General features: G+C 40.2%; 1 protein-coding gene across 1 annotated transcript in view; it reads right to left on the bottom strand.

Annotated features, from left to right (window-relative positions):
• Positions 1-10,651: 10,651 nt before the first annotated feature.
• Positions 10,652-20,352, bottom strand: part of C8H7orf31 (chromosome 8 C7orf31 homolog) — a 47,296-nt gene continuing 37,595 nt past the window's right edge. Inside the window, exons 8-10 of the mRNA XM_023225911.2 lie at positions 17,105-17,279; positions 16,707-16,798; positions 10,652-12,758 (exon numbers count right to left, since the gene is read on the bottom strand). Coding sequence (XP_023081679.1) covers positions 11,937-12,758; positions 16,707-16,798; positions 17,105-17,279 — 1,089 coding nt within the window. The 3' untranslated portion in view covers positions 10,652-11,936. The remainder of the gene's footprint in view (positions 12,759-16,706; positions 16,799-17,104; positions 17,280-20,352) is intronic.

Genomic DNA, 20,352 nt, shown 5'->3' with positions numbered 1-20,352 from the left:
TGAGCTCGCTGGGATTCGGTGTTTGCCTTTTGGCACCGTCTCCAGCAGACTGTGAAAATGACAAAAGCAAGAACAACAATCAATACATTGCTAGAAATAGAGGTCAGTAAGGTTTTTACAGGGCTCATAGGGTTCAAAGACGTCAAACTTTGTGCAATACCAGTCATCAGATCTGCACCAGTCAGCAATGGTAACTGATTGCGAAATGTTTCAGAAATGTTCTGTGTTAATTCTTGTATTTCTAGGGAAAGATTATTATGACCAATTAAAAGTCTCTTTATCTCAGTCCAATTATGTAAGTGCTGTTAAAAGGAACAGGAGTAATACAAAATTGGGTAGTATTCCAATCACATTTCAACAAAGCTCATGTATACAACACTGTTAGCTGATCTCCCAACCAAGAAACTGTTTGTTCCAGATTATCCACTTGCTCAGTCAAATGAGCATCTATGTCTCGTTGCTGCTGCCACAACAAATGTGATTGTTCATGCCACTGTTGCACAAATTCTGCCTTTTGTATACTCTGGTGTAGAGCTAGTCCAGCAACAGCAGCGGTGGAAGCAATTGCTACAAGCCCTATCACCGCAGTCATGATGATTCCAACCATCCTCCAACTGCGGTGGACAAGATCTTGCATAGCCTTGTAAATTTGAGTAACCCCAGCAGATTCACTCCAAGTACATGTTAAGTTTACAGGTAGCCAGGTTTCTTTTCTGGCTCTTAGTATATATAAATCGGAATGAGACTCATTCCGATTATTATTCCACCAGGTAGTATTTATACAATTTAAGAATGTACAACTGTTTGTACAGTTAACTACCCCTGTATTATTATCCCATTTAAAAATTCCTGTCAACAACAAGTAAGGCTTTCTTACACATGCAATAACATATCTAGAACTATTTCGATGCAAAGATATATGGAAAGGGTTAGCAATATTAGTAGTAAGATTTAAGGACATGTTTCCTGTGAAAGTGAACATTGGTTTATCAGCAGCTAGCAACTTCCAAATATAACTTTGTATTTGTGAGGTATTAGCCAAATGCAGCATAGGGGGTGATAGACCACCATCATGCCAAATAATAGTTTCAATGCCATCCGCAGAAATGCTGTGATTACCTTTATGCCAATGTAGGTTGACATGACCAAATTTAGTTTGAAAATCTCCATGTACACTCCAATCTGTGATAAGGTAATTACGACTTTTTCTTTTTACTTCTAATAATAATCACAGCCCACTACCTCTACACCTAGTCCACTCTAATTGGGAAACACCTCCGGACACATCAGGGATAGGGCATAAAGATAATGTAGTTGGTAGAGTTTCATTAAATACTGCAGTATGATTATACTTAAAACTTTGAGCAACAATAATCATAGTAAAGGCAGCAATGTGACTATAATTATAACGAGCAGCCCAAGCCTCATGAGAAGGATGCAGACAATGTGGACTACCCCCAAGACATATAGGTAACCCTTCAACCCCAAATTGATATGAACTATTTACTGTGCCAGTGTCTAATTCAGGATCCTGATTTAAAAAAGGCGATGGCATCCAAGCAGTATCATTAGTAAATACTGGGACTTCTCTGTCTCCCCAGGCCACACCTTGATATAAGGATGGAAAAGGAATATAAGCCCAGTATGTAAATTTTCCAGCCGTTACCTGACAATTTACTATGGCCAGCATAGCCAGGAATAAAGTCAGTGGGGTTTTGGGCTGCCCAGCTTGTTGAACAACCCCTTCAGCTTTCTGAGTAAGCTTTTTCAGTTGACCTCATGTCAGGGGCTCCGCACGCCCAGTCCTGAAGGTGAATGTTCTCTGAGCGCTCAGATTCAGCTCCTGAAATTCCTTGAGGAACTCTTCGGATCGGCTCCTCTTTGCCATGGCACTGTTTCAACCATCGAGATGGAAACCACTCGTCTCCAGCACCTGTACAGACAAGAGCATAGCCTCGGCCCCATTGTGAAACTTTTCCTTTTAAATATTTCCCTTGTAATGAAGGATAATACACCGACAGATTACTGTTTTGCAGCTTTTCTAAAGGCTGTTGAAAATGTTTCACCACTGCAGACTGCTGTAATTGGCGCCAATGGTTGAGAAAATTTAAAGTAAAAAAGGCTTTCAGAATTTAATGTATTGGGGAATCTCACCCATTTCCCCCCTTTTTTGTTTAACTGAGTTTTGAGTGTTTTATTAGTTCTTTCAACTATGGTCTGTCTTTGGGAATTATAAGGAATTCCTGTTGTATGTGTAATATTCCACTGATTTAAGAATTTTTGGAAAGCTTTACTACAATAACCTGGTCCATTGTCAGTTTTAATTTTTTCTGGAACTCCCATTACAGCAAAACAAGATAATCAAATTTGTTTTTTAACCCTGCTGCATTTACATGAGTCAGAGCATGAAGTTCTTGTGCTTTTATGAATGCAGAGGATACCAGTAAGTTAGCTTGTTTATTTGCTTTAGTTAAAGGTCCTGGTAAATTAGTGTGTGCTCGACTATGAGTAATATAAAATGGGAAATTCCTTTTTCTTACAATTTGTTGTAACAAATTGAACAACTGGTTTAACTGATCATCCATGCTATATTTAATTAGAGCTGTCTCAACATCCCTTGTAGCCTGTACTACATATGTAGAATCTGATATAATATTAGCAGGTTGATTAAAATTTTCTAACACTGTAATGACTGCAACCAACTCTGCCCTTTGAGCTGACTGATACTGAGTTTTGATTACTCGCTCTTTTGGCCCTGTGTAAGCCGCTTTTCCATTGCTGGAACCTTTAGTAAATACTGTCAGAGCATTTTCTAAAGGTTCATGTCTGGTAATTTTAGGTAAAATCCAAGTAATCAATTTTAAAAACTGGAAGATTTTTGTTTTTGGGTAATGATTATCAATAATTCCCACAAAATCAGCAAGGCCAATTTGCCATGCACCAGAATTGATAAAGGCTTGTTTAACTTGTTCCTTGGTTAAAGGAACAACTATTTTGTCTGGGTCATTTCCACACAATTTTATTATTTGTAATCTTGTCTGACCAATTAATGTAGCTATTTGATCCAAGTACAATGTAAAAGTCTTAATTGTACTGTGAGGAAGGAATGACCACTCCACAGGATCAGTATTTTGAACAATGATGCCTGTTGGAGAATGTGTAGTGGCAAAAATCAAAAGTTGGAGTGGGGCTAAAGAATCTATTCTACTTACTTGCGCTGACTGAATTTTTTCTTCCACTAATTTAATTTCTTTTGTTGCCTTTGGGGTTAATATTCTTTTACTATTTAAGTCTGGATCTCCTCTTAGGATAGAGAACAAATTTGACATGGCATAAGTAGGAATGCCTAGAGTTGGCCGAATCCAATTAATATTGCCTAGCAATTTCTGAAAGTCATTTAATGTTTTTAATGTATCTTTTCTTATTTCTATTTTTTGTGGCTTAATTTTTCTATTTTTTATCTGTATTTCTAAATAATAAGAAGGATCAGAGGTTTGGATCTTATTAGATGCTATTGTTAGTCCTGTGTTGGCAACCTCTGCTTGCAGAAATGTGTAACAGTCAATTAATTTGTCTCTTGTTTCTGCAGCATATAAAATATATATCATCAATATAGTGAATTATATAACAATCTGAAAATTTGTCTCTAACTGGTTGAAGGACTTGACCTACGAAAGTTTGACAAATAGTTGGACTATTAAGCATACCTTGAGGAAGAACTTTCCATTGATATCTTTGAGTAGGCTGTCCATTATTATATTTGGGTCACAATCTTGGGGTTGTCACAGGATAGTAAAAAAAAAAAAAAAAAAAATCTTTAAGATCTATAACCATTAATTTCCAATTTTGTGGGATAAGAGTTGGATTAGGAAGCCCAGGTTGTAAAGTCCTCATAGGTTGAATACAAGCATTTACAGCTCTAAGATCGGTTAATAAGTGCCATTTTCCACTTTTCTTTTTAATGACAAACACAGGGGAATTCCATGCAGAAGTACTTGGTTCTATTTTCCCCTCGGCCAATTGTTCCTCAACTAAATCTTTTAAAGCCTCAAGTTTTTCTTTAGACAATGGCCACTGTTCCACCCAAACAGGAGTTGTAGTTTTCCACTTCAATTGTAAAGTTTGAGGCTTGTGGACAGTGGCTAAGAGTTTAAAGGATTGTAGCCCATTTTGAACATCATATTTTTGGCAGCTGAAGAAATGAGGAATGCTTAAAAAGGCACCAAATTGTTGTAAAAGATCACAGCCCCAAAAGTTAATATTAATGAGAACAATATAAAAGCACATTTTTCCTTGTTGTCCTTTAGGTCCTACACAGCTCAGGGGCTCGACACTTTGGTAGACTATAGAAGCAGTACCTAGGCCAGATACAGTAACCGATACTTGTTTCCTTTTCCAATGATCAGGCCATTGAGCCAAGCATATAATAGATACATCCGCTCCTGTGTCGACTAATCCCTCAAAAAGTATCCCATTAATTTGCAATGAACATAAAGGTTTTTTATCAAAAACTAAAGTTTCCCAGAAAACCGTTTTCCCAGTACTACCGAAACCTTCTTGTCGGGACACATCTCTAGATAGAAAAGGAAAAAAGGGCAATAGAAGCAATTGTGCAATACGTTCCCCTGCCTCTAGGCGCATAAATTGTGAGACTTCTATCACAATAAGGATTTCATATCAATAATTCCTGGGACCACCATTAACCCCCGCATAGCGCTGCTGCTTCGACCTAATAAAAGTCCTACGTGTCCCTTTGGCAAAGGACCACACACTCCAGTAGCCAACTTATATATTCCTCCATTAGGAGATAAAGTATAAGGCTGGACAATAGCTAGGTCAGCAGCGGCACTCTGCTTAGTGGCAGCATAAAGCTGAGAAACTGGGGTAGGGTAAGATTTCTTTAAGGAGGACTCGAGGTCATTCCTTGATGTTGTAAGCCACTGCTCACTGGGTACTGGGGTAGGCCTGCATTGTAGTTGTTGGGGCCCCAAGCCTGCAGGCCCCGGCTCCTGTTTCCCGAGAGGGGTGACAATACATTCCCACTTTTATCAGTTTTTGCATGGCATTCATTGGTCCAATGTCGACCCTTGCCACATCGTTTACACATATCAGATGGTAACCTTTTTTCTTTTAAAGCGGAAGAGCCTAATTTTTTCCGGCATTCCTTTTTAAAATGACTGGGTTTCCCACATTAATAGCATATATAAAGTGCCCCAGCAAACAATTGAGCATTGTAAATAGCTCCTCCAACACCTGCACAAGCCCGAATGTATTCATCTAAATCAGCTCCACTAGCTTTTAAAGGACGCAGCAATTTTTGGCACTTGGGATTTGCACTCTCAAAAGCCAGAGTATCCAAAAGAATTTTAGCAGCAGGGCGTGAACCTACAGTCTTTAATACAGCATCTTGAAGATGGGCTACGGCTCAGTGGCTCCTTATAGGATCTTTACAAAAGATAAAGAAGTTTTACCCGCTATTTCAACCTTAGTCCACGCTTTTATAAACAAGGCTTTAATCTGAGTGAGAGCAATATCATCTAGGCCTGCATGAGCATTAAGAGTGGCGTATTGTCCTGAACCCGTAAGCTCCTCTTCAGTAGGTCCTGGGGGATTTCGGGTAGCATTTTTTCTAGCTTGTACTCTTGCTTCCTCCCACCACCAACTTTTTAATTGAAGCCATTGCGAACGATCAAGGACAGCCTGTCCCAACGTTTCCCAGTCAATAGGAATCATCATATGTTCTGAAGAGAAGGAATCGAGAAGGCCAAGAACAAACGGTGACTGAGGTCCATAATTAGAAATTGCAGCTTTCATTTCTTTCAAAAATTTAAATTGTAAGGCTGTAAAAGTCACATTCTGGCCACCGTTTGGGAACTGAGCATTGGGGCCGAAAGCAGCCCGTGTTATTGGGAATAAATTTAATTCCTCAAAATCATCCTTTTCCTTCGATTCTTTCTTTTCTCCTACAGGAGGAAAAGGCACAGAGAAAACCTGACCTGACATAGGCAAAGAGGTTGGAGGTGGAAGCAAAGGGAAATCTTTTTCAAGGTAACAGGGAAGGCTCGTGGCGGAGAGATAGCAGAAACAGGAGCAGCGGCACCTAGCAATCAATTTTAACAACTGTTGTAACATCTCTAAAATACTCTGCAAATCAGAATTTCCTTCAGATGAAGGAGGCATTAGCTCTTCTTCCAATTCCTTGTCCTCAGCAACCAGGGCGTAAATATGTTTCTCTCTAGGATCATTCCTCTCTAAAGCCTCAGATGCCTCACCTCCTGTGGCAGTATCGCCACGCTCTGAGTCAGTTTCAAATAACTCTAATGCCTGAGTAATGGAACTACACAAAGTCCACAAAGTCAGAGGCATCATTTGCCCTCGCTGATGAGCTCGACGCAAGACTTTAACCACTTGTAACCATTCCTTTCGATTTAATTGCACTTTGGTTTGATATTGAAACCAATAACAATTTTGTTCAACGTGGGCAAACAATCGCTTCAAAGTCTTATGTTCCTTAATTAACTTCTACTCCTATAGACATCAACAGTCTCTGGAGTAACTGCAAATATTCCGAGGCCAGAGAGGTGGAATTCCCCATAATTTTCCCGTGGGTCCCCCTTCTTATTTATTTACCTGCCCACGGTCTTCCCGCGCCTGCCCGGGGTGTTCCTCCTCCGGTTCCTTGCTCTCGTGGAGCCACGGACCCTGCTCGCTGCACCAGATGTTGGGGTCTGCGTGTTTCCTGAACAAAGGAATGAACACACAAGACAACACAAGACAAGACAAACATGGCGGCCGCCCCGAACGACTCGCTCTGCTTTATTTTATACCGCCGTTTGTGGAATGTTAGCAAGTCGCCAGACACATTGCTGTTTCTCTGATCTTTCCCTGACTTTCTGAATTTCCAAGATGTTTACATATAAACAAGCCCCCAGGGTCTGCTATTTGCAACTGAGGCCAGTCTTGTAGGCTCCTTTGTCCTCCCTGTTTGCAGAGGAGGAATGCCCAGCTTCATTTGCAAGAGCGGGACTATAATGTTAATGGGGGAATGGCCTGCTCAGTTGTAAAAGCAGATAGTCCTCTACACCGGTCCATGGAAAAATGGCCTTCCATGAAACTGGTTCCTGGTGCCAGAAAGGTTGTGGACTGCTGGGTTAGAGGACATGGAGCTGGAAGACTTGAGAAGGAAGAGAAGAAGGTTCTATGCCACACTGGTCATATTTAGAAAACACTTCATATTATTGTTACTGGGGGGTCCTTGCTCCCAGAGCTTCCAAGATGGTGGTGGGCTGCTTCCAAAATGGCGGTGGCCAATTCTAAGATGGTGGCAAGCCTTGTGTTCTCTGACCTGGGATTCTTGGCCTCACAGATTCCAAGGAATGGAATCTTGGGCCATGTGGTGAATGTTATAGCTCTATTTAGAAGCCCTGGGTCACAGAAGAGAACCGTGGAACCCAGTGACTAGTGTTCAGCTCGATTAGGAGGAACCCAGGCACTTAGTCATGCAGGAACAATGGCAAGCCTTTGGCCCGATCGGGAGTGGCAATGGGGGCCTCGCTGGATCAGGAGCACAGCTGACACCCTGCCACCCTGCTGGACCCCGAGGGATGGAAGTCAGCGGTGCGTTTGCGACGGCAGCAAACAGCAGTGGTGGACGGTGAGTAGAAGGCTCAGCTCAAGCCGTGTTACGGACCAGAAGAGTGCAGTTGCAAGAGTTAATAGAGTGAAAACAGAGCTGCCATACAAAGGGAGGGGACCCAAAGTGGGGAGCCGTTGCTGGCTCGAATGCCTGGATTTATATCTCAGTCAGTGTCCCTCCCGCTGTGCTCTCATGCAACAGATGATTGGCTATTTCTTTACCTCCTGTTTTTGCCTAATTAGCATTTTAGTGAGTTCTCTTTACTATCTGATTGGTTGGGTGTGAGCTAAGTTGCAAGCCCCGTGTTTAAAGGTGGAAGCGGTCACCTTCCCAGCTAAGCTTAGGGATTTTTAGTCGGCTTAGGAAATCCAGCTAGTCCTGTCTCTCAGTATAACCAGTGTCATCATGTGCATTTTATTCCTCAGTACTGTATATGGTACTGACAATGCTAAGTACTTTTTTGAAATATCTAGGCTTTGTAGGTATTCAGTGCCTAATACATATGTTAAAAATAGAGGTTGTAAAATAATACATTCTGTAAATATCTTTTTGTTAAAATTCCCTATGAAATGTTTGTGGGGAGAATGGCCAAACCACCTCTTGAGTAGTACACATTGTGTTTGTGCACTGTTTCAGGTGAGGAGAGAGGAAAAGGAAGTGCAAAGAGCTCTATGCTGGTGTCCACAGTGAGGCAAGATTAACCATTGTTCCTTACTTCTATGCATTTTATTGTACTTATCTGTGTATATAAAGGATAAACAATACCTAATTTACAACATCTAGTCTTTCTAGATGTTAAAGAGGTCACTTGTGTATGACAAAAGTAGGGTTAGTAAACGAGAATGTTTTATATATTTGCTTTTAAAATTTCCAGAAAGGATTGCCTTCTGAAAATTTGAGCATTATTGACCACCGAGTTGATGGAGATGGGAAGTGTTCTAGGCCAAAATGTTCATATTTTAAAAGGCTCTTTCAAATTATAACTACTCTTACGTGTGTGCAATTTATTCAAGACTGCTGTACACATAGTGGACAAATTAACTCTTTATGTATGTTAAATGTAGAGGTAGTAAAACATCACTTTTTGCTAAGATTCATAGGCAATATTGGCTTTTGGAAATGGAATTGTTACAGCACTTCTGTGAGCAGTGTAGTATTGTCTGTACCATTCAGTGGTTTTGAGGAGGTAGGAGGGAAGGAATTGCAAAAGGTAATATGCTAGTGTGTTCATATTTGGACATTTTCAGGAACTTTTTTTCTGTATGTCTTGTGCATTTTTGTTTTGCTGTATATATAATGTGTATAATGGACAAATGAGTCCTAATTTTGCAACATCCAGTCTCTAGATGTTAAAGAGGTTGCCAGTGTATGCAAAATGCTTCGTAGAATTAGCACTATTTCGTACACTTTGTGTTGAAATTAATAGGCAAGCTTGTCTTCTGTAAATGACTTCTGGATATGAATTTGTTCAACCATCTCCAAGCATTACACATGCTTATGTTTGTCCACTGGATTGAAGGCAGAGAGAAGGAAGTGAGGATGGAATGGTTCAAGGCCAAAGTGGTCATATTTAGAAGATCTCTCAGATTGTGACCTTTGTAATGTGTGTAATTTAAGGGCTGTATATATAGTAGACATGTTCTGATATGAAATAGCTAGTCTTTGAAGATATTCGGATGTGCCTCATGTTTTAAAAGCAGAAGTAGTAGAATAACACTTTTTGTAAATAGCTTTTAAAACTTAATGGAAAATACTGTGTTTGGAAGTATAATAGAATTGTTATATCACCTCTGTGAACAGTGCACTCTCTGTATCATTCATTGCGTTGAAGGAGGAGGAAAGAAATTACAGGCCAGGTGAAGTGGCTCAAGCCTGTAATCCCAGCACTTTGGGAGGCCGAGACGGGCGGATCACAAGGTCAGGAGATCGAGACCATCCTGGCTAACTTGGTGAAACCCCCGTCTCTACTAAAAAATACAAAAAACTAGCCGGGTGAGGTGGCGGGCGCCTATAGTCCCAGCTACTCGGGAGGCTGAGGCAGAATGGCGTGAACCCGAAAGGTGGAGCTTGCAGTGAGCTGAGATCCGGCCACAGCACTCTAGCCTGGGCGACAGAGCGAGACTCCGTCTCAAAAAAAAAAAAAAAGAAATTACGAAAGGTGTTTTGCTAATGTGTACTAGAACATTTCAGCTTATCCATTGCTCTATACATTATGTTCATTTGATTTAACTTTTCTGTACTGTATATATTGTGCATGTACTGGACAAGCGAGTCTTAATTTTATAATACCTAATCTCTGGATATTAAAGAGGTTGCCAATGTAGGACAAAAATAAGAGTTAGTAGGCTGGGCGTGGTGGCTAACGCTGTAATCACAACACTTTGGGAGGTTGAGGCAGGTGGATCACGAGGTCAGGAGTTCCAGACCAGCCTGGCCAACACAGTGAAACCCCTTCTCCACTAAAAATACAAAAAATTAGCCAGGCGTGGTGGCAGGTGCCTGTAATGCCGGCTACTTGGGAGACGGAGGCAGGAGAATTGCTTGAAACCAGGAGGCCAAGGTTGCAGTGAGCTGAGATTGTGCCATTGCACTCCAGCCTAGGCAACAACAGTGTGAGACTCCGACTCAAAACAAAAACAAAAACAAAACAAAAACAAAAACAAAAAAACCCCAAAAAACAAAAGAGTAAACTAACACATTTTGTAAAGAACACAAAACAAAAAACAAAAAAATTGAGCTTTTGATGAGCATGCTTGGAGTTTGGTATTCTCTGTCATCAAATAAGGGCAGATTCATTAACTTTAACCATCAGCAGAGTTAAAGGCTGACCTCCTCTTAGTTGAGGAGGATGACTATGACAATGTCTAAAGAGAGGGCTGCGCCACCCTTGCATGGAGGTAGGCAGAGTGAACACCATATTTAGAATGTAATTTCTAACTAATTTCCATGCAACCCAGGGAAACTGGGTACAAAGGTACGAACATTACATAAAACTCAAGGAGTACAATCAAAACCTCAAACTTTTATACCGGAGAGTTACATCTTCCAAATTTTATTATTTGGAATTCCAGTCCAGTGATCTACTCTGTGATAAAAAGTGTGTACACTATCTTTATCTCCCTCACGTCAGACACTCCCAATTGCATTACATATTAAAGGCTATAGAGAACCCAGTGACCAAGTCACGCAACTGACATTGTTGCTCCGATTTCCCCAGTGTTATTTCACCATATAAACCTTTACTTCCTGTGATAATGTAACTAGTGCTGTACAGAATGCAGTTGGAAAAAAATTCTCCAACTTTAGAGTAGTTTTAAGGAGATTATGACCAAATGACATGTTGGTCATAAAATTAAAATAAATATTCACAAAATACTTAAAGAAATTCCTCTTGAACTTCCATGATAGACTATGTTTAAAATCTACCTCTTGGCACATTAAATGAATTGACTTGCATATGGGAGTTAGCCAAACTCTTAGAGAACACACTCCAGAAATGAAGATTTGGCGCTCTGTAACAACTGATACCAAGCCTTCCTTTCTTGCTATAATTACAACTCACCAGCTGCTAATTAAAGCCATTGCTAGATCTTCAGTAAAATAATTTTATCTGCATAAAAGAAATAGTTATGTTTCTTAGTCAGAAGGTTAAGAGTAAGTAAACAATTCAATTTGTAATGCGTACATGCGGAGAGTTTTGGGTTTCATATTTTTCGCTGACTTATTTTCTTTATATGTTTACATAAAGGAACAGAGTCCACATACTTTTAAAACAATATAGTTTGTAGAGCTGTCCATCCCTCAATTAACTGGGTGTTTGAGTTTTGTCTTTTCTATCTAATGCTACTATGTACAAAAATTTACATAAAGGGACAGTGTTCTCATATTTATTTTATTAAGATACTATAATTTGTGTAGTCAGTAATTATTGATCATTTGAGTTATTTCCAGCTTTTCAATTTTTTTTGGTGAAACGATGTAAACTTTGTTGTACACATTGCTTTTTGTGATTTTAGAAAATTTCCTTGGAGTATAATCTGAAGATAAGAGGTTAAAGACTATACATTTTTCTAGTTCTAATATTTTATGGCCAAATTGTTAAACTTTTCAAGAAGTCAGAACATCACCTTTTCTGGGTTCCTCCAACCAGATACTCACTTAAATCCCTGAAAGCATAAACCTCATTAACAAGGTCCTTGTGGCTTAATCTAGAAAACAAAATCCAGCAATATGAAGGAAATTCTGTTATATTTTTTAGCTTCTTGCAAGAGGCTGGGTTTTGAAGGGAAGAATGAATATCTCAATTATAGAAATAATAGGAATTATGGCCATAGAATTGGTGCTTCATCCCTGAATGCTCATTATCCCTGAGGTCTTTATGGTCTTCTAGAATTGATTTATGGAAACGCTTTTGTGCACCAGTTTTTGAAAAAGAGTTCTTAAGCTCCAGCAGGTTGGTCTGAGGCTTGGTCACTCTAGCTCTAGGAATCCAACCAAGAATAGGTCTTGTTTCTTCATTGTTTTCCATGTTCAAGACCAACTCTTCTTCTGGCTTACTTAAAAAATGTTCTAAAGTGAAAGCTTCCGTGTCTTGTTTATTTTGTAAAACACTAGGTTTACTAAGGCTAACAGGGTTTGGACACATATTATACTGATCATGCAGGGGAGATTTAAGATTTTCGTAGTGAATCCAGTGGTTTGGTTTACAGTAAGGTGTGGGTTGGGTTTTCAGTGACTGCTGTCTCCAGTATAAATCTTCTGTCTTTTTAGTATCTGTGATTTTTGGAAATGGCTTTATGTCATAAATGCTAGTCAGATCTTTTGTTGGGTAACAAGATGGGAGTTCATAGGTAGACAGCAAGCTCTGTTCTTCTATAATCTTCTCTTCAATATCCTGGTTTTTATGGGTCACACCTGCTGGTGTGTTATCACTAAGTGCCATCATTTCTTTAGAACTGGGTACAAAGGTATGAAAATTACACAAAACTCTAGGAGTACAGTCTGGACAGGAACGTGGTCTTTGCTGGACTATAGCCTCCAGAGGACGCCGGTTCTGAATTAATCGGGCAATTCGTCCTTCCAATGGTCTGGGAGGTTTGAAGACAGGATGGAATTTTTCTTGCTGTAGTTGTGGGATAAAAAGGAGAAAAAAATTAATCAGGGATATTGCCAGAAATGGTAGGTTAAAAATCATACCCATTTTCACTGTCTGAGTACACATGAGATGGGTGTAGGAGTGTACATTGCAATACTCTTTGATATTAATTTAAAGACATTGAAATTTGGGTCCAAATACATTTTCCTCCTTTAATGGTTTTAGTGAATATGAAAGGGGCATGTGTTTTATTTGGATATACAGAACTCTTTCTGTGTGGGAACTCTGCTTTTAAACTTCAAAGATATAAAGGAATCACTGGAATAAAACTTCTGTCCATCACTAACAGGCGGCATTAGCAGTATGTGCAGTTATTTAATCTTAGCCAAAGTCTCCTTTATTAGGCCTTAGCAAGTGCCCTTCAACCCTGGCTGAATCAGAATCATCTTCAGAGCTAGCATGCAATGAAATTCCTAAGCTCCTAAGACCCTCCAAGATTATGGGTGAGAAGGTCTGTAGTGGGCCACAGGAAGCTGAATTTTCAACAAGCATTTCAGGTGACGGTGAGGCTGGAGATGCGCGATGTTTTGAGAAACACTGGTCTGAGGTGTCATGTCTGTGCTTCTTTTTAAGTTGTTTTATAAATATTATGAACTCAATTATGTCTGGTAACTGTGAAAGTAGTGAGTGTATTTAAAGGGCTATTAATAGATACATGCTGGGTGGTAGGAAGAGGACGCAGCTGACTGGGAAGGGGTATGAGGAGGAAACTTTCTGGAATGATAGTATTCTGTATCTTGATGGGGTTTGGGTTACAAAGGTGTATTTGTTAAAACTCAATGAATGTACACTTAAGATTTGTGCAATTGCATTGAACTTTATTTCACCTTAAAAGAAAAAAAAACTGCAAACAAATATTGAACTCTGGTTGATAATATACATGCTGAATGTTTAGGAGTGAAGTATACTAATGTCTGCAATTTACTCTAAAATGCATACAAATAATATATTTTAATTATTTCTGGATGATGGATGGTTAGAGGGATGGAAAAATGATAGATTATGTGATAAAACAAGCATAGTAAAATGTTAGTGGTAGAATCTAGGTGGTGAGTATATGGGTGTTAATTATAAAATTATTTTTACCTTTCTGTATGTTCAAACATTTTATAATAATATGTTAAAGTAAAAAAACTACCAAAGAATGTATGTATAATGATGATGGAATTGACAGCAGAGATAATACAAATGAGAGTAGTGAGAAAATAATCACTGTAGCTTGGACTTAAAAAAACAGACTTAGGAAAATCCTTTTGAAAGCTAGTCTGTTCACAGAGAAATTTCCATATTGAGGTAACAAGTTTGTTACAGCCTATAGCTAATCAAGTTTGAGTAAATACTGTGATGAAAAGAAAAAACTTCAGCTCTTTGACGTGCTTTGTTAAATTTGTCATAAAAAAGGACGGGACTTATCATATTGTACTTTGACCATATATATCCCTGTATGCAAGAAGCAGTTTTTAGTGCTTTTATTTTATACTACTACAATAAAACATTTCATACACATTTTTATTACCACTAAAACATGTTTTCCCAGTCTCTTCTTTATGGTTTAATCAGAAACCAGCAAGATTCTCTAAAACTTTCTTTTAAACTTCCAATTATCTTAGGTATATTTTATCTTGTTATTTGTAAATATTTAAAAGTTGATTTGCTTGCACAATGATTTTGCATATAATGTATTTGGCAAACATTCTGTATATAATGGAATATGTATTTTGTACATATCATACAGGGTCGAATCTCTGAAAATCTGGACAGTTGTTGAACACACCTGACAATATGTGCTCATATAATATTTTCTATCCTTAGAGAATGCTCATTGCAAATTCCACATAAAAATCATTAAAAACCCTTCAGTGAATGATAAAGCACAGTCTATAAACCTGCTCCTGGTGTTATGATTTTATATCACCTTAGGAAATGCTGAAGGTAATGTAAAATAAGTATGTTCAGTTCAGTTTTTATTTTTATTAATTTATTTTGAGACAGAGTCTCACTCTGTTGCCCAGGTTGGAGTGTGGTGGCACAACCTTGGCTCACAGCAACCTCCGCCTCCCAGATTCAAGCGATTCTCCTGCCTTAGCCTCCTGAGTAGCTGGGACCACAGGCATGCGCCACCACGCATGACGAATTTTTGTAGTTTTAGTAGAGACAGAGTTTCACCATGTTGGCCAGGCTGAGCTCGAACTCCTGACCTCAGGTGATCCACCTGCCTCGGTCTCCCAAAGCACTGGGATTATAGGCGTGAGACATGGCACCCAGCCCTCAGCTCAGTTTTTTTGTTTTCTTTTTCCTCCGCCCATCATGATCTTGGCTCGCTGCAACCTCTGCCCCCTCCCCTGGTTCAAGCAATTCTCCTGCCTCAGCCTCCGGAGTAGCTGGGATTACAGGTGCCCGCCACCATGCCCGGCTAATTTTTGTATTTTTAGTAGAGACGGGGTCTCACCATGTTGGCTAGGCTGGTCTCCAACTCCTGACCTCAGGCGATCCACCCATCTCGGCCTCCCAAAGTGCTAGGATTACAGGCATGAGCCACCAAGCCTGACCCAGCTCAGTTTTTAAAGTGTTCAAATTGAAATAATCTTACAGTTGTTTTTCCATGTGTTTTTCACAATTTATATATCTTTAAAATGTTAATTTTGTTTTCAAAATTTGTAGTCGAGAAGAAAATTTAGGCCTCAAATAAAACAACACATATACAAACTATTAGGTCATTTCATCTCATTTACATAATTAAACCAACAGATTACACCTTTGCTCACTAAAGGGCTTGATTATTTCTTCCAGGCCATTTTGCATAATCAATTTAAAAGTCTCTATGATATCTGCAGAGAATGTATCGGCTTTAATTGTAATTCAGCCAGCTCTCAATTATTATGAATAGCAAGAGGAAGCCTTTATTTCTTCAAAAGCATGGTAATGTACAAGATATATAAATATGCAAAGGGCTGGGCGCAGTAGCTCACGCCTGTAATCCTAGCACTTTGGGAGGCCGAGGTGGGCGAATCTCGAGGTCAGGAGATCGAGACCATCCTGGTCAACATGGTGAAACTCCGTCTCTACTACAAATACAAAAATTAGCTGGGTGTGGTGCTGCATGCCTGTAATCCCAGCTACTCTGGAAGCTGAGGCACGAGAATTGCTTGAACTCAGGAGGTGGAGGTTGCAGTGAGCTGATATCGTGCCACTGTATTCCAGCCTGGTGACAGAGTGAGACTCTGTCTCAAAAAAGAAAAAACAAACAAACAAAAAAGCCAAGATCTACGGAATTTACTAGGAATCTCATTAAATTATTAGTTAAATTCTTTTGTAAACTGCTTCTTTTGTAAGTTATTTCAGCAACAGTAGCACAGTAGAAAATCTGTTTTAAAAAAAACAACAAAAACACTCTGAAGAAGAAAAGAAATCTTTTTTTTTTTTTTTTTTTGAGACGAAGTCTCACTCTGTCGTCTAGGGTGGAGTACAGTGGCACGATCTCGGCTCACTGCAACCTCTGCCTCCCGGGTTCAAGCGATTCTTCTGCCTCAGCCTCCTGAGTAGCTGAGAGTAGAGGCGAGCGACACCATGCCTGGCTAATTTTTGCATTTTTAGTAGAGACAGGGTTTCACCATATTGGCCAGGCTGGTCTTGAACTCCTGACCTCGTGATCTGTCCGCCTCGGCCTCCCAAAGTGCTGAGATTACAGGTGTGAGGCACCGCGCCTAGCCCAAGAAAATAAATCTTGCTTGTTTTCCCAAACAGCAGACACAGTATTCAAACCAGTTCAAATCAGCTCAGAATTTACTTCTAAAATGAATAAAAATTTCCATTTGCTAACTTGGTTGCTAAAACCCATGACACAAAAAGTGGCAAAGCAAGAAAGAGCCCAGCACTCTCCCCACAAATAACTGAGAGTTGACTGTAATTACTTACAGGCTCTGGGTCAAATCCTATCTGTCCTGTTAACTCTGCTACCACCTTTTCATGGTAATCATCCAGTTCAAGGGGGTCCATGGGCCCCAGACCTTAATGGAAACATCGTCTTATTATTTTGTTAGGGTAAATGAAGAACGGCAGTTATATTACCCTTTATAGGAAAACTTACCCATTCCCTTTGTAATATAATTAGAACCAATAAAATGAAAACCAACCCTACCTCCCAGCTACCCATGAAGAGAAATTTACCACCCACCTTAATTCCTATTACTTAGGATTTAAATACTTAGATTGAGAAAAAGGCAAAAATATGAGAAGTTGAAAGCTTGTCATAGCATTTGTTAAATATTCCAATTTTGTTCTAATTTGTACTTGTTATGAAAGTGAACTCATACCTGTAAAATCATGAGTGTACGAAGTGAGCCAGTGGGACCTCTCAAGATTTCTTTGTATGTTGGCTTCTTTGGCAGAGCAAATAGGGTCCCATGAATTTAAAGAAGTGTTAGGAGCGAAGGTTTTAGGAGGTTTTGGGTAGAATACTGGCTTATTTTTCTCAACACCTCTAGGAAACTAAAATATGAACATAAAGATTACTGCTGTTAATGTCATCTAGTAGAGTAAGAGCTGATCCATCATCTCAGCAGGAAAGAGGCAAAGGAAATTCTAGTCTGAAGTCAGATACTGTTTTTTTTTTTTGTCATTAATTACTAGTTAATTACTAATTGCTATAATTGGAATCATATATAGAGTTAAACACAATATTCTATCAAAAAAATGGTAAGGTGTTTTCTAAAAGTCTTTTGCCTTAGCAGGGACTTTGATAATGTGTATTGGAGAAATGTCCCTGAATACTCTACCTCCAATGAAATTTTATTAGCAATACAAAGGGTTCTGAGGTGCTCATTTGGCTAAGTTTAGCTAAAAGTGTATGGCTTCTACTTTTCCTTCCATGCCTGAAATGAAACCATTTGATGTCTTTTATGAATTTCCAATGAAGTTTACATCACTCAAATTCAAATGAAATCTTCATTCTTCAGACATTATAACTATAGAGTTTTATTTTATATTTTCAAAAGAGCTATGCATGTAAACATGAGTGAATAAGTGAGTTTCACTGCAGTCTTTTTGGTTACTTAGAAATTCACCTTTTCTCAGTATCTCTCTTATGATACTTAATATTTACTGAGCACCTATATGTGCACAGTAGGGGTTAGAAACAAGCGTGGATCCGAAACAAATCTTGCCATCCAGGAACACTAGTAGTGGAGATAAAGCATGAAACACAAATGACAGAAAGATTTTAAAAAGTAATTCTTTGTCATAAAAGAAAGAAATTTATGGACCGGGCACGGTGGCTCACACCTGTAATTCCAGCACTTTGGGAGGCTGAGGCGGGTGGATCACGAGGTCAGGAGATCGAGACCATCCTGGCGAACACGGTGAAACCCTGTCTCTACTAAAAATACAAAAAAATTACCGGGTGTGGTGGCGGGCGCCTGTAGTCCCAGCTTCTAGGGAGGCTGAGGCAGGAGAATGGTGTAAACTCAGAAGGCGGCAGAGCTTGCAGTGAGCAGAGATCGCGCCACTGCACTCCAGCCTAGGCAACAGAGTGAGACTCCGTCTCAAAAAAAACAAAAAAAAAAAGAAAGAAATTTATATAGTACTATTTTTTTTTTTTTTTTTTTTTCCCCCAGAGACAGGGTCTCACTCTGCCACCCAGGCTGGACTGCAGTGGTACAATTATAGTTCACTGAAACCTCCAACCCTTGGGCTCAAGTGATTCTCTGGCCTCAGCCTCCTGAACAGCCTGGAATACAGGCCTGTACCACCACTCCCGGCTTTTTCTTTAAAAAATACTTTTTGTAGAGACAGGGTCTCATCATGTTGCCCAGGCTGGTCTCAAACTCCTGATCTCAAGTGATCCTCTTACTTCACCCTATCAAGCATTAGGATTATAGACCATGCTCGACCAGGAGACACAATTATTTGAAAGTTCAAAGAAGGCAGAGATTGATTCCACCTGAATGGGGAAGTGGAGCTGGGAAACAGGGAGGGAGGGTGGAGATGAGAGGCCATGTCATGTTATACGCAGAAACTGGGTCTCGAATGACGCACAGAGATGTGGAGGCCAAAGGAACAGCAGGAGCAGAGGTATGGATAGTGGTGGCAAGTGTGGAACTAGCATTTCTTGAACATTAGGCTGCTGGGTGCCCTTACAGCCAGGCCCACCCTTAACACTTGAGGGCCTGGGATGAAAGTACAAATGGGCCAGGTGCGGTGGCTCACGCCTGTAATCCCAGCACTTTGCAAGGCCGAAGCAGGCAGATCACGAGGTCAGGAGATCGAGATCATCCTGGCGAACACAGTGAAACCTCTATTAAAAATACAAAAAAAAAAAAAAATTAGCCGGGCGTGGTGGCGGGCACCTGTAGTCCCAGCTACTCGGGAGGCTGAGGCAGGAAAATGGCGTGAATCCGGGAGGCGGAGCTTGCAGTGAGCTGAGATCGTGCCACTGAGCTCCAGCCTGGGTGACAGAGCGAGACTCCGTCTCAAAAAAAAAACTGAAGTCCGTATTTTATTTGTCTAAATAGTTTAATTTATAAATCAAGTAAATAAATGTTACATAAAATATGTTCCTTTCACCCGCTTTGACAAAATATCTCTGGAACAACCTGCAAGACCAGGTTTAAAATTGGACTTCTTGGACTACTTCGAGTTCTGCACTGGGAGAGGGTGGTTCAGGAAAAGCCAGCCGCTGGTCCCTGGCCTCAGCACCTGACTTCTTTACTCGCTCCATTTACCCCCCACCCCACTTCTAGCAAACAGGCATGCAGTCATATTTTGGTCACTCCTTTGGCCATGAGGTATCTACCAGCATGGCAGCACTGCCAACCCGTGGGAGGATGGAGTTGAGGAATAGACCCCAAGAAGGGCCTAGGATTGGGTTCAAAGCCATTTGGTCAGGGAATTCTGTGGTTCAAGATCATGGTCGGGGAGGGAGACAGGGGAGCATGGGCTCTGGATGAACATACCCGCTTGCTCCACAGAAAGGGCCACAGCCAGTGGAAGGCCAGAACTGGCCCTCTAAAGTGTGGTGCCTTCTAAAGTTCCCAGGCCTAAGGGTTATACTGTTCATAGCAACCCTTTGAGATTGAAGTGATTCCATTTTACATATAGAGTACTCATGGGAAAAGGCACTGCTACCCCTGTAAACCTTTAACAAATATGTGTCTTACTTATTCAGGGATAAAGAAAGCCCCGTTTGATCCCCTTTTCTTTTTCATTACTTTCAGAGCCAGCTTACTTGGAAATAAGAAGGACTGTTTTTTTTTTTTTTGAGATGGAGTCTTGCTCTTGTCCCCCAGGCTGGAGTGCAGTGGTGCGATCTCGGCTCACTACAACCTCTGCCTCCCAGGTTCATGTGATTCTCCTGCCTCAGCCTCTCAAGTAGACGGGATTATAGGTGCCCGCCACCACGCCTGGCTAATTTTTGTACTTTCAGTAGAGATGGGGTTTCACCATGGTTGGCCAGGCTGGTCTTGAACTCCTGATCTCAGGTGATTTGCCTGTCTCGGCCTCCCAAAATGCTGGGATGACAGGCATGAGCCACCATGCCCAGCCAAGAAGGACTTTTAAAAAAATA

The sequence above is a fragment of the Piliocolobus tephrosceles genome, chromosome 8, assembly GCF_002776525.5.
Source record: "Piliocolobus tephrosceles isolate RC106 chromosome 8, ASM277652v3, whole genome shotgun sequence".
Classification (NCBI taxonomy): Eukaryota; Metazoa; Chordata; class Mammalia; order Primates; family Cercopithecidae; genus Piliocolobus; species Piliocolobus tephrosceles.
This window is presented reverse-complemented; position numbering and strand designations above follow the sequence as displayed.